This window comes from Rhodnius prolixus, unplaced genomic scaffold (assembly GCF_049639745.1).
Source record: "Rhodnius prolixus isolate KJV_2025 unplaced genomic scaffold, Rpr scaffold_2, whole genome shotgun sequence".
Classification (NCBI taxonomy): domain Eukaryota; kingdom Metazoa; phylum Arthropoda; class Insecta; order Hemiptera; family Reduviidae; genus Rhodnius; species Rhodnius prolixus.
In genome coordinates, this window is record NW_027411592.1 from 64,343,860 (window position 1) to 64,357,440 (window position 13,581).

Here is a 13,581-nt window from a genome sequence, read left to right on the forward strand (position 1 = left end):
ACGCCAACGTGCCAACATGGACGTTTTTATTAGTGAAATACAGAAAAGGAACGTGCTATGGAACAAATTGAATCCTTTGTACAATCATCGGTTGGCCGTGGACAAGGAATGGGAATCTGTAGCTGAGTGTACTAGTTTTTCAAGTAGGTTATACACAAATTTTTTAAAAGTATCTTTTAGAATGAAGTGGTTTTGTGTCTTAACTTAACTTTATTATACAAGCCGTTAAAAGTTCGTGTTAAACGGAAGTACCGCTTTTTATCAGCTTTCTTTAAGTTTCAGTATACTTATTAAGCACTAATATTTTCTACAACCTCTGAGTAACCTTCTCTATTTAGAGTAATATTAATATCAATTACATGCAGAGTTGGCCTTGAGGTTTCGTAGAGTAAAGACGTACAAAATAGTGCTCTTCATTTTTTTTTTTCCAGTTTTTGAAGGTTATATATTCAGTTTATGTTCGTGAATTTTATATCAGTGAAACCACAAATTCTTTTTTTGGGCTAGTGGACATAATTTTTCCGGTGCTGGTAAAAGTATTAAAAGAAAAAAATCGTTCTGAACAAAGTGTTTAAAATAGTTCTGAATTTATTTACAGTCCATAGTTTATTTAGCGACCCAAACACATACAGTATGAGTACTGGAGCTAGTGCCGGCAGTGGGCATGCGCTTGCTACAATTCTCACAGAGCTTGATAAAATGAATTCTGATTTAAATACAATTAAAAAAGAAACTGATAATTTTTTAACAAAACTTGATAAGAAATAGAGGTAAACAACTTTAAGAATTGAAAACTGAAAATATCAACTGGAGCAAAAAAATTGTCGAATTGCAACGAGTGGTAACTGATTGCTCCAATTTTACCAGAATACAGTTAAACTCGATAATATACCTTCAGGTAGAAACGAAGAGTTAATGTCTTATAGGAAAACGGTTGCCAAAGAAATAGAATTTCCTTTTGATGAAGAAATGGTGGATGGAATTTATCGTAGTCGGAGAAGGACTAATACGCTGGAGCCATCTATATTAGTTAAATTTGTAAAAAAAATCGCCTAAAGCAGCATTCCTTAAAGCTGTCAAGTTAAATATAGACAAAATAAACTGTGAACTTCTTGGATTTACGGAAAAAAATCTCCAATATATATATAAATGAATTTCTGTCCCCTTACAAGCTATTCACTGCTCAAGCGGGCAAAATTATTGGTCAAAGAAGGAAACTTGTTTAGAGCCTGGTCTAGAAATTCTAAAATATTTGTGATGTAAGTATTCTGAAACATCCTCCCCAAGGTATATTCGATCAGTTAATGGCCTAGGGCAGTGGTCGGCAAACTTATTAGCCAAAGAGCCAAATATGAACATTACAACAATTTAAAAAAAAAAATTGGGAGCCAAATCTGCTTGTTTAGTAAACTTTTATAACACTAAATAAGTAGTACACTAAATAATACTAAATTTCATACATAATAAATATTTATTAATGCGAACAATGTGCTTGCATCTCCTTGGAAAGTTTGAGTAAGTCAGGTTTGTATGTTGTTGTTTTTAATTTTAGGCATGATTCCAAGTTCTCATCAATAAGACGACTTCTCAGTTTACTCTTGATAATGTTCATGCTTGAAAAAGATTGCTCGCATATATAGAACCGAAAAGGGAAAGAACAGCAAACGCGAGCTTTTTCAGCTGATCTTAAGAGTCAGGAATACTATTCCCAAACGTTGAAAATGATCATGTCTTCCTTCTCCAGGTCATTCAAAGCAGACCCCACTTGTGTTGTGAACTAAAATCACATTTTTTTCTTCTCCAATATTTCCAATTCAACACAAAGACGTTCGAATTTAGAGCGCCATATCTCCTTGTTTTTTTAAATCCAGCAATTGTATTTCAAAGCTACCAATGTCAATTTCAAAAGGAGAAAATTTCAACTCGGTTATCGTAGCATTAAGAGGATTTTTGACAAATGCTAAAGTTTGCTCTGCTGTTTTTAAATTCCTGAAACCTGCTATAACATACGAACAATCTCAGCCGGTAGCTTGTCCATGGTTTGTGTTTACGTTTACGAAAACTAATAAAATTAAACTCGATGTTCGTTACGTATTTTCACAACAATATAAGATTTTAATTACCTATCTATCTTTTAACTTAAACAAAAAATTATACATGTTCTCGATTTATAGAAGAATTTTAATTTATCAAAATAAGATGTAATTTTTTTCTTACCAAGTCTTTTTTTTTTATGAAAATATTATTGCGCCTTCCGTGGATATTCGTGCCAGAGCCGCACTTAAGGAGCCAAAGAGCCACATGCGGCTCTGGAGCCGCACTTTGCCGACCACTGACCTAGTATATCAATCCGAAGTATTTCCCAACACAGAATATTCCAGCATCAGAATCTGACCCTGAAACGGACTCTTCTGTTCGATCCCAAGGTTCTGCTGCTTCTAAAAAAAAGAAAAAAGAAAAGAAAAATTAGAAGTTCAACTCAGCATCGGGATCCTTAAAACCTTTTTTCAAGGAAAACCTTACCTACAGACAAATTAGGAATACAGTACGAGGGATTGTCTTCGAGGAAACCTACCAACATCAACCCGAACACTGCCGAATATCATCTCTTTTCACAACAGGATACTGGAGAAAAAACTATTGCCATCTAGAGTGTGGATTCTGGAATCTAAATGGATTTCCTGCCATTTATCCAATCTGTCTAGGAAGGAAGTTTCTGATTTGAGAAGGTTAGATATTATTTGTTTCACTGAAACTTGGCTTCACCAAGATAAGATAGCTTTGCCAGAATTTCTAAAAGATTATAATGTTATAATGTTTGTATTTCAAGTGCTACTAAACTAGCTGTAAAGGGTAAAGGGCCTCGGGAGGTTTAATGATCTTATTTAAAAAGCAAATTTTTTGTCTATCTGTAAAGTAGAAAGATGTAAAGAATATTTATTGTGTTTTTAAAATTACAGTAGTAAGTATTGATTTGATTATTGGGGTAGTTTACTTAAAGCCTAGTCCCTCAGATAAAAAGATTATTGATTCTCTCTATGATGATTTGTATCATCTCATGCATAACTATAATAATCATCACATTATACTTGGGGGAGACTACAATTCGAGAATAGGGCTACTTAACTTTATTGATGACGAAGTGTTTGGAAGTTTTCGAATTTCCAGAAGAAGAGAAAGCTATGATTCTGTAGTAAATAAAAGAGGGAGCTTGCTAGTTGAACTAATGGAAAAATTTGGATGGTTTCTCTGTAACGGCCGTTCTATTAGTGATCGGGTAGCTAATTTTACGTATACGAGGGTCGTTTGAAAAGTCCGAGCAAAAATAAAAACTACTTAATTTTTTGGGGTAAACCTTTTTTATTTTTCAACATAGTCTGCTTTTAGGCTTATACACTTCGTCCAACGCTGCTCTAGTTTGTTGATCCCTTCCCAATAATAGGATTTGTCCAAGTCTGAAAAATAGCCATTCGTTTCTGCAATCACCTCCTCGTTTGAATAAAATCTTTTTCCCTCCAGCCATTTCTTCATATTGGGGAACAAATAGTAGTCCGAGGGAGCCAAGTCTGGAGAATAGGGGGGGGATGTGAAACGAGTTGGAACCCTATTTCCATTAATTTTGCAACCACAACTGCTGAGGTGTGAGCTGGTGTGTTGTCGTGATGGAAAAGGACTTTTCTTGTGGGCCAATCGTGGGCGTTTTTCTTGCAGCTCGGTTTTCAAACGGTCCAATAACGATGAATAATATGCACCTGTAATAGTTTTACCCTTTTCCAGATAGTCGATGAGGATTATTCCTTGCGAATCCCAAAAGACAGTCGCCATAATCTTTCCGGCCGAAGGAACGGTCTTCGCCTTTTTTGGCGCAGATTCCCCCTTGGTAACCCATTGTTTAGATTGTTCTTTGGTCTCAGGTGTGTAGTGATGTATCCATGTTTCATCCACAGTGACGAAACGACGCTTAAAGTCCTGCGGATTCTTCTGGAACAGCTGCAAACCGTCCTTGCAACACTTCACACGATTTCGTTTTTGGTCAAGCGTGAGCAATCGCGGCACCCATCTTGCGGATAGCTTTGTCATGTCCAAATGTTGATGCAAAATATTATGTACCCGTTCATTCGAGATGCCCACAGCACTAGCAATCTCACGCACCTTCACTCTTCTGTCATCCATCACCATATCATGGATTTTATCAATTATTTCTGGAGTAGTAACCTCAACAGGGCGTCCAGAACGTTCAGCGTCACTTGTGCCCATATGGCCACTCCGAAAATTTTGAAACCACTTATAAACTGTTCTAATCGAAGGTGCAGAGTCACCATAATGTTTATCAAGCTTCTCTTTAGTCTCCTGAGGCGTTTTGCCTTCCATAAAGTAGTGTTTAATCAACACACGAAATTCTTTTTCGTCCATTTTTTGAAAATCACTCGACTTCCTCGATTCAAACGAATGCCAAACACAAAGAAATAGACCGATCTGGTTGAAACTTGGTGTGTGTTCTTCCAAGAGATGCTACTAACTAAACATAACCTCGATACGCGCCAGTAGTGCTATCTCTCTGACTTTGCACGGACTTTTCAAACGACCCTCGTATTAAAACACAAGGATGCAATGTTAGAGATCTAGTTTGGTGTAATATACGAGTAGGTATTGCTTACTTGATAAATGATTTTAAAGTTATTAATAGCGCTAGTTGTTCGGATCACAATCTTTGCACATTTAAGTTTATCTCAGGCATGTCCAAAACGCTTATCTCAAAATAATAAGAAAGCTTACTTTCTCAAAGCAAGTTGTTATAAGAAATAACACCAATTTACAGCAGTTTAAAAAGCTAACTAATGAATTTAATGAGATTAACTTTGAGTTTGATAATGTATTGGATATGGCTCAGTATTTTGTCACTAGTATGCACTACTTAATGGTAAATTCTGGAATGTTTGTTAGTAAACAAAACAATTAAGTAGATGAATGATTACAAAAGTTTTGAAAATAAAACTTTTGTTTGCTGCAGATTGTTTGCAAGCAAAACAAAAAGTTAAAAGCATGCTAAAGAATTGTAAACAGAACTCTTTTAATCAGGAAACATTAAATGAATATTCTATTTCAAAAAGAGAATACCGCACCGCCATAAAAATAGATAAGAGAAAATATGTTGAGCAAATAACTCTCGTGAATCGATTATTCAGTTATTTATCGATTTTTGTTTTTTCCGTAAATGGTTTCCGTTTTTATGTGAAAATATAGAATATTGAAATCAACCTGTCTTTTCAGTACAAATTGCAAGTCTCAAGAAAATTTAATTGAGTAAAATGCATGTTTTGAGGGTTCGCGCCAAATTTTTTTACTTCCTGTAACTTAGCGATCGTAACCTCTCAGCCGGAAGTAGCCCTTTAAAGAATCCGTTTTTTGTACGTAGATGACATACTGTAGCTTCTATTTGATCAGATAACATTTACGTACGTAGATGACATATTGTAGCTTCTATTTGATCAGATAACATTTACGTACGTAGATGACATACTGTAGCTTCTATTTGATCAGATAAACATTTCATTTGAATGATTCTTGAATGATTGAGAATTCGTATAATTGCGGTTCTCGGGCTCGAGAAACTATCAGGGCTGCTAGAACCATATGAGAAAGTATTTGAATGTTTCACAGCAGGGTTGCCAATCTAATTGTTCTTTCTCTTTGTGTTGTGTTTCAGAAGAAGATGCCAAAAAGAAATGGAGAAATTTACGCGATCAGTTCATCAAAGAGCTGAAAAAATGTACCAAATCCAGAACAGGAGATGCTCAAGAATGTGCTGACAGTTATTCAGGTAGATGGCAGTATTTCACTAGTATGCTGTTCCTAAAGGATACGGTTATCCCGAGAGGTTACGTACAGGGAAATCTACCGTTGGTTGATGAACAAAATCCATCTAGTCGCGAAGAGATGGACGACGTTGAAGAAGAAGAAGAAGAAGAACAATACACCAATCCTGGGATTGATGTTTCAGAATTGCTAGCACCGCCTTCATTGTCGCCGGTGCCGGTGCAATCATATTCCCATAGGAAGAGACAACGACAGGACACAGATCTGGAGCAAAGAAAGTTAGACATCGAGTCCAAGAAGCTGGCCCTTTATGAAAAGTCTGAAGATGAGAATTTCCTCTTTCTGAGATCGCTGTTGCCTTACTTCAAGTGCCTGGACCAAATTCAACAGCTGCGTGTACGGACACGATTCCAAGAGATTCTATTGCAGGAGATATCACAGAGTCGATCAAGTTCTGCGCAGTGAACAGCTGCGCTCTTTTCTGCGGGGGGACTCTGTACAATCAAAGACAGACCATTCCACTGAGTCTTCTCCGGGTGACTCAGCTTTGTAGCAAAGATTCATCATCTTCTAATTGGTTGTGGCGACTCATCATCTTCTGGTTGGATGTGCCGACTCATCCATCATCTTCCCAATGTTTTAGTGTGTTAACTCGTCATTTTATTTTCATTCCCTTTCTTGACGTCCATCTACCAATTAGATATCCTGGACGAGGGCAGAAGCCCTTATTTGGTTACCAGCATTTTGTCTAACACGCGGGATTCAAACCGGATCCTCCCCCAATTACAAAACCACGCTTCCAAACCAATACACCCGCCCTCATCCTCTGTTCAGTGTTTGGCTGTGCTCGAAGAACTCGGAAGTAAACGTGGCATCTACACCGAATTATGACTATAATGAATCAAGTAAAATGTATATTTGTCCTTTGTAAGATTGTTTAGTAAAAAGTACATGTAAGAACAAAAAAAGTCTTATTTTAAAGGTAACCAAGCTTCTCTTCCACAGATCTAGGAATCAGGAAGTGAGTATATACTCCGGAAGTAAGTATTGCGATCATGCCCAAGACTTCAAAAATGGGTTTTTACCGGAAATAGCGATTTTGACGTCATATGTGACTTAAAAGTGATTTTAAGAACATGATCTGTTGGTATTTCTAATGTATCTTTTTTTAAAAAAAACGCTGGATGATAAATCTTTAGCTTTCGATTCGTTCCCCTCCAAGAAATCTAATTATTGTAACTTCGTGACTAATTGTCGAGTAAAGCTCAAAGTGCTATTTCCGCTTTTTGCGAGATTTTGGCCATTAACTTCGCATCTGGTCTCACTAGGCAAAACTCATTCGAAATATAAAGTTTGAACAACCTGAGAGGTTTCGTTGTTTGAATTAGGGCCGGCGCAACAAAGACGTATACTATTTCCGGAGGTTGCAGAAGACCGGCCACAAAAAAAAGGGTTATTTCCGGTGAGAATTCGATACAGAAAATGCACGATCGCAATACTTCCATCAATTAGCGGGAGTGAGTAAAAAAAAGAGACTATTTCAATTAGGAATTAACCGCTCGTAGGCTGTTAGCGAACAAGTTTTTGAATTTTTGGTCATCCCTACGATTTGGTGACATGGACGTACGACGCTCTCCCTTTGACGGGTGCGGAAGACAATCTCGGACAGCATGCTAGCGGAAAGATCGTGCACTTCCGCTGTCTTGGAGGCTGCAGGAGACTTGCAACATATAATATACTAGTCATCTAAGGTTAGTCAATGCTCATGAATAGCTCAATATCTAGGTCTCATGGACAAGAAAAAAAAAAAAATTGCATTGCAAATATGAATTGCGCAGTTAAAGGAAATATTTTTCCTCACTGTCCCACTTACGGAAATGCTTGTTTCGGCAGCTATGACGAAATTGTTAAACATGCAAAATAATTTTTTTTGCTGATTTATTTATGAAAAAAACAACAAATATATGTGACGTTACAGTTAGTGGAAAGAGGTCATATGAGTACCTCACAACGTTTTCTCATGCTGTGCTAGCAATGAGCAATTCATAAGATCTTGTCTAATATTCAAACATCGATTTTCGCCGTTAATATACGTTTTAATTGTCTAATGCAGCGTTTCCTAACCTGTGTACACGAAAAATAATCAATAATGGCGGACATACAAAATTAAATCATAAAAATATCATAGAAACGTTTTTTCTCTATAATACATAAAAATTATTTTAATTAATAATATTATACAGTAAAGTTGTTAATATGTTCACAGTAATAAGGTTGGTCTGTCTCAAGATATACTAGAAAATATAATAGCACATTTAACAGGATTAAAATTGTCTTTCATGGAGTATTTTCCCAAAACCCGAAAACACAAATGATAATTAGATTTCAAAACCCCCTTCTATAAAGAAAATTTAGGAAAAGCTTACATCATTATCAATAAAAGAAAAATGACTATGTACAAAAATCTGCTTAAAGAGACTGATTATAATGAGTAAGCTCTATCCAAGCAACATTAAATTTAATTGGTACTTACAGGTAGTTGAATGCTTAAAAGAAATTAATTTAGAAGATTTGGGCACAAATATAATAATCCTAAAGAAGAACTTTGTAAATTAATTAATAATTTTGAAGAGAAAAATATGTAAGCAATTTATTAACTATTTAAAAATAGTTTTAAAACTAAGATCTTACACTTTACAAAGTTTATAAAGTGTACATGAACTCCTTTGTAACAGATACATTGTTATCTCTATACAAATGAAGATAATTATAATATAATAATAAAATAACCCACTCGGAATAACAAACACGAAATGCTATCATTTTTACGAAGTGGTACAATTTAGCATGATGTAGTACCACCAAGTGGTACGCGAGCCAAAAAAGGTTGGGAAACGATGCTCTAATGAGTTCTTGATACAAAATAAAAAAGTATTTGGGCATGGCTAAGCGAACTCAAAAACAGCAAAATCGAACTTCAAAACTGATATTTAATTCACTTTCCAATATCAAATATGAATGTCAGTTTTTTTTTTTTAGATAAAATCAGCCAATTGGAAGTGCTACTGTACTGAATCGATATTTATCGATATCTATTTCTGAATCGGAACGCCAATAATTTTCTTTTAACTCCGTGTCTAGGTCTTTACAACTTATCAAATGCATTTTCCCAGGAAAACTCATCGCAGAGGAGTGAGGGAAGCTTTCCCTCTGAGTCATTTGCATTTTCCGCGGGAGGGAGAGGGGTAATTAAATTCATGCCAAAAAGTTACCTGTTTCGATATTTAGTCAGAAATGCTGGAATGCGTTGAATATATTCGCAGCTATTCATGATTTTTTAATTTTATAAAATGTTTTGATAATTCGCAAAAACTACATTTCCGTTTTGGTGGCCTTAAGACTGTATTTCCGGCGAATACTTACAAGTAGAATAGGTAAACAACAGCCAAACCTTCGCTTGTTTAGCCCAGTTACAAATACAAGGTACATTTTAAGGCTTAAAAACTTGAAATTAAATCAAGTTTCAAGGGACTTGCCCAGAATTCCAGGCGAGCAGTAGAGTGTTCTTCCCTCTAAAACAAATCACAATTGTATTTTTTAATTGTTTTTGTAGGTAGGTGGCTATTTTGTGGATGTATTTCAGTGTATGTAATGTATGATTGTATAGAATAATTATAAGCGCCTCGGTAGCCGAGCGGTTTAGAGACTAGACCCGCAATGCTAAGAGGTATTGTTGGTTTAGTGGGTTCGATTCCCGGTGTCTAAGCCTTGGATTTTATTTAATGGTTAATATGAGATGAGAAATTTATAGTAAAGTACGTTTGCTAGTCGCCTCCGTCCGCGACACCTAATTGGTAGTTGGACGTCAAGCCCCGCCTGAAAAATATAAAATAATTAAGTTGATGAGAGTTAAACACAACTCGAATGTTCGATGTAAGAAGAAAATTTTTGCTTTTGAATCTTGATTAAGTCGTGAGTGTGTTCTCAACAGAATTTTTTAATTTTCTTTCCATGAAAATTGTTAAAATTCGAAGTGAAAAGCTTTCATTTCAAGTTATAAATATAGATATTAAATTTTTTTTTCGGAGAGTCGATGGTAGAACGCAGCTTCAGAAATTTTATTATTTTTTTTCCCCTATCTGAAGGAACGCACGAGAAGAGAAAAGTGGAGGGGATAGAGAGTATGGCAGTATGGTGGGAGGTGTTGTGGCACGCTGGCGCTCGGCAAGTCTCGTACCCGATGGTGGATGGCAACAATCAACATGGCCGCTCATTCTTCGCAGCCTGTCTATACCAACAACATCTCTCCGGAGCAACTGGGGCCGCGGTGGCTGTTTTGTATACGCGCCTGTGTATGTGTGCAAAGAGGAGGAGCGAGGAGAGGAGCGCCTCTGTGTTATGTGACTGGAGAGTGTGACAAAGAGAGGGGAGAGAAACCACGTGGACCTCATACACACACACACACACAGACAGACAGAGTCAGTGAGTGAGAGAGAGCGACAAGGTTAGTGGTCTTTGGCAGAACCTACCGAGAGTGACTGAGACAGAAGATTTACCCACACCCGCCCACCAGCCAACCAGTGAGGGGCAAGAGAGGAGAAGCTCTGGACACAGTGATAGAGAGAGAGTGAGTGAGTGCGGAGAGCCGAGGTTTTCTCAGAGTGTGCGCGTGTAATTATAGTAAAGTGTTTTCAGTGTATGGGTGAGTAGTGCTGGATTAAGCCACTAGGTGGCCTACCTGTCGTTTTAGATTTTTTTTTTTTTTGTTTTATTTAAGGCTCAATTCCTCCCACTACTCTCTCACTTACTGTGCTCCCCACCACATCGCCTACTACTACGTCATACAAGAGGATCATGGTAGGGGGTTAAAGGCTTCCCTCTCCACCCAACTTCAGCCAGAGCTCATCCTAAAAGCCTATCAAATAAAAAAAAGCACGAGGTAAAGTATTATCTGTTGTTGAGCACCACTGCCCTAAAATTATAATTATTTTTTTTTTCTAACTCGTATTTTAATTTTTAATATTTTTTTTAAAATTTTTCGTAGTAGTCATCCAAGCATCATTATTTAAATTTAATCTAACCATTAAAAAAGAAATAAAAACAAACTTTACCCGCCCCCAAAAACTTCGACCAAAAAATAAAAGCAATTTGATCGAAAAAAGAATCACAAAATGTTCAGCGAAAAAAAGTAATTAGTTGTTAATAAAAATTAAAAAATATTCTTATAAAATTAATTTTACTAAAAAATAAAAATAAATACTACAAAAATTAATTTAGTAACAGTAAACAAAACACCAGCTGTTTTTTTAATTAAAGATGCGATTGTTTTTCTGTGTCTTGGTAGGGGAAATTAATTTAATACTATTACCACCACCAAATTTTTGTATCTTTGACCATTATTCTTGTAACTTTAGCAGTTTTCTTTTTTATTTCTTTTAACCAAAAATATGTTGTACTATTATTTGAACTCACTTCGGAAGTGTTCATTTATACGAAAAAAACAATGATAATTTCACGAAAATCTTTGAAAGAAACAGGACTTGAATTTTTTTCCCCCCCATTATTTCAAGGATTGGGTGATTAGACTTAAGTCTTTTAAATAAATTAATAAATATATTAATTTATAATCCACATAACTTTTTAAGCAATACTTCTCTGAACATGAAATATTACTTCTGACTTTAGGCAATAAATTAATGAAAATTAAAAAAAAAAAAATGCCAAATAATTTATGGTGTCAAGATCGATTTTAAGTTCTTAGGATTTAAGTTGGTTGGAGAACTAAAATTTGATTGGGTTGATTAATAAAAACGATTTCAAAGCAGAAATATATCATTAATAATAAATTTAATCGTGGATTAAAACAATCGTTTGTTGCCGTTTACGTGAAAAAGTCATATTGACGTAGACTCTAAAATCGAGATGGGTATCTAAGGTATTCCTCATATTTTTAAGCGGGGGGTACCTTTAATTATTTTATCTACATTTTCTTACCATCATAAGATTGAGTTGAAAAAGATGATTGAAAAAAAATATATATTGGTTTGTAAAAAGTGGAACATACAAAATATCTCGTCAATTGTCGGTAATTGACGACTACAATGTGCATTTAAATTTGTTTTTTTACAAACAAAATTATTAACCACCCCCCCTAGATTTAACTGCAATTATTCTTTGATTTGAAAATTTAAATAACTTTCAAATTTATCATTTTAAATTTTTTTTTAAAACATCTAATTGTGAAATAGCACAAGCTATCGGTGAGAAATATTCCGTGATACTACGTCTGTATATTTTTTAAAATCTTATATTATTTAGTTAAGGTAACCCACATACACATCTCATAGTGTTTTGGTGTGTCCACTTATATGGGTATCATCTTACTGCTTGTGGCGATACATGATCGGTGCATGCGTTTCGTCAAACATCGATATTATTCTTCTTTTTCTTTTTTTATAAACATCCGGTTTTTGTTCTCTAAGAATGTTTTCGGTTTCTTTTCAATTATTACGTAAGTTTTTCTTTTTTATCAATTTATTTTCTGTGAACATAGATTTTTGTTTTTTTGATTACATGGAATTACGCAGTTAGAGAAATTTTACAAAATTTTTATGACAATTTAAATTATTAAAAAATAATTTATTTATTAAATAAAGTTTAGAGAGAAAAAAAAAATTATAATTGAACGGAAGTAGGTAAAATTTGAAATTAATATTTGGTGAATGTTATTCTAAAATATCACGCGTGTTGCCGCCAAAGAACGTAAAAGGAAGTAAATGTTATTTATTTCGTATTTTTATTGATTTTATTTTATTTTTTGGAGTTTTCCTTTTCTTAGCCAACCGGAAGTTCATGTTTTTAAGTCCGCTGAAATTGTTGAAGTAGTTTTTTGTGGCAACACCAGAAATTTAAAATGTGATTATTTCATTTTGGGATGCCGTGAATTTTGTCAATTATGTTTTTTTTTGCGGGGGAAAAAGAAAATTAGTTTCACCGGAAGTGGGCTGAAATTAAAGAGTCTCCTCTAAAATTATTATTTATAATAATTTTTACGAGTTTTTAACTCGTGACTAGTTTTATCTACAAAATAATTTAAATTTTTTAAAGTATACTTTTAAAAAAATAACAGTTATTTTTTTTTCAACTAATTCCATTAAATTATTAAAATTTGTTTATTTATTATTATTTTTTTTTAAATGAAAAATTCTCGTAATATAACGGAAATGCTTCTTTAAAAAGAAAATTAAACTTAGACCACATTTCACAATCGTCTAAAAATGATTGAAAATCAACACGATTTTGCGTCACTTCCTATTTCCTCCCCCCCCCCCAATATAGGAATGTAAAAGTTCCTAAATTACAATTGTAAGAAATTTCTGTAAGAGAAATGGTACGGGTCCACCAGGGGATTATAGTTTATTTTTATTTTTTAATGATTTAAGGCGCTGACAACCACTAAGGTTATTGGCGCCCGGAGCTTTTTTTCCAGTGCACTGCCGGCCTCCGGACAGTGTTCTCTCGTTACAGACAACACTGTGACCATCACCGGACAGTGAGCTGTAAGAAGCTCCCTAGGTAGAGAAAATCTAAGGGTCAGCAGCTGGATTCGAATCCGGGACCTCCGCGTGGGAGTCCAGTACGCTAACCGCCATAGCTAATCCCTTCCCTTAGAGAATTATTATTACATATTATTATTTTAGTTTCAATTATGAATAATGAACTGAATGTTTCGTGTTCAAGTGATATATTTTTAACATTATTCTA

General features: G+C 34.9%; 2 protein-coding genes across 4 annotated transcripts in view; both read left to right on the plus strand.

Annotated features, from left to right (window-relative positions):
• The first annotated feature begins 7 nt into the window (after nt 1-7).
• On the plus strand, nt 8-6,785 carry LOC141448595 (uncharacterized). Of its 2 annotated transcripts, none has more exons than XM_074117062.1 (2): nt 8-143; nt 5,708-6,785. In XM_074117062.1, the coding sequence occupies exons 1-2, from the start codon at nt 17-19 to the stop codon at nt 6,280-6,282; spliced, it is 702 nt and encodes a 233-aa protein (XP_073973163.1). In that variant the 5' UTR covers nt 8-16; the 3' UTR covers nt 6,283-6,785. The 2 variants fall into 2 exon arrangements, with proteins under 2 accessions (XP_073973163.1, XP_073973164.1); XM_074117063.1 differs by having other exon boundaries at nt 5,711-6,785.
• A 3,276-nt stretch (nt 6,786-10,061) lies between these two features.
• Nucleotides 10,062-13,581, plus strand: part of LOC141448590 (uncharacterized) — a 61,386-nt gene continuing 57,866 nt past the window's right edge. For both annotated transcript variants that reach the window (XM_074117048.1, XM_074117051.1), the window contains exon 1: nt 10,062-10,756. The gene's annotated coding sequence lies outside the window, so the exon portion shown is untranslated. The remainder of the gene's footprint in view (nt 10,757-13,581) is intronic.

Coding starts and splice junctions, on each gene's coding strand:
- LOC141448595 (XM_074117062.1), top strand. CDS start 17: ATGGACGTTTTTATTAGTGAAATACAGAAAAGGAACGTGCTATGGAAC. Junction 144..5,707: donor TGAGTGTACTAGTTTTTCAA/GTAGGTTATACA, acceptor GTTGTGTTTCAG/AAGAAGATGCCAAAAAGAAA.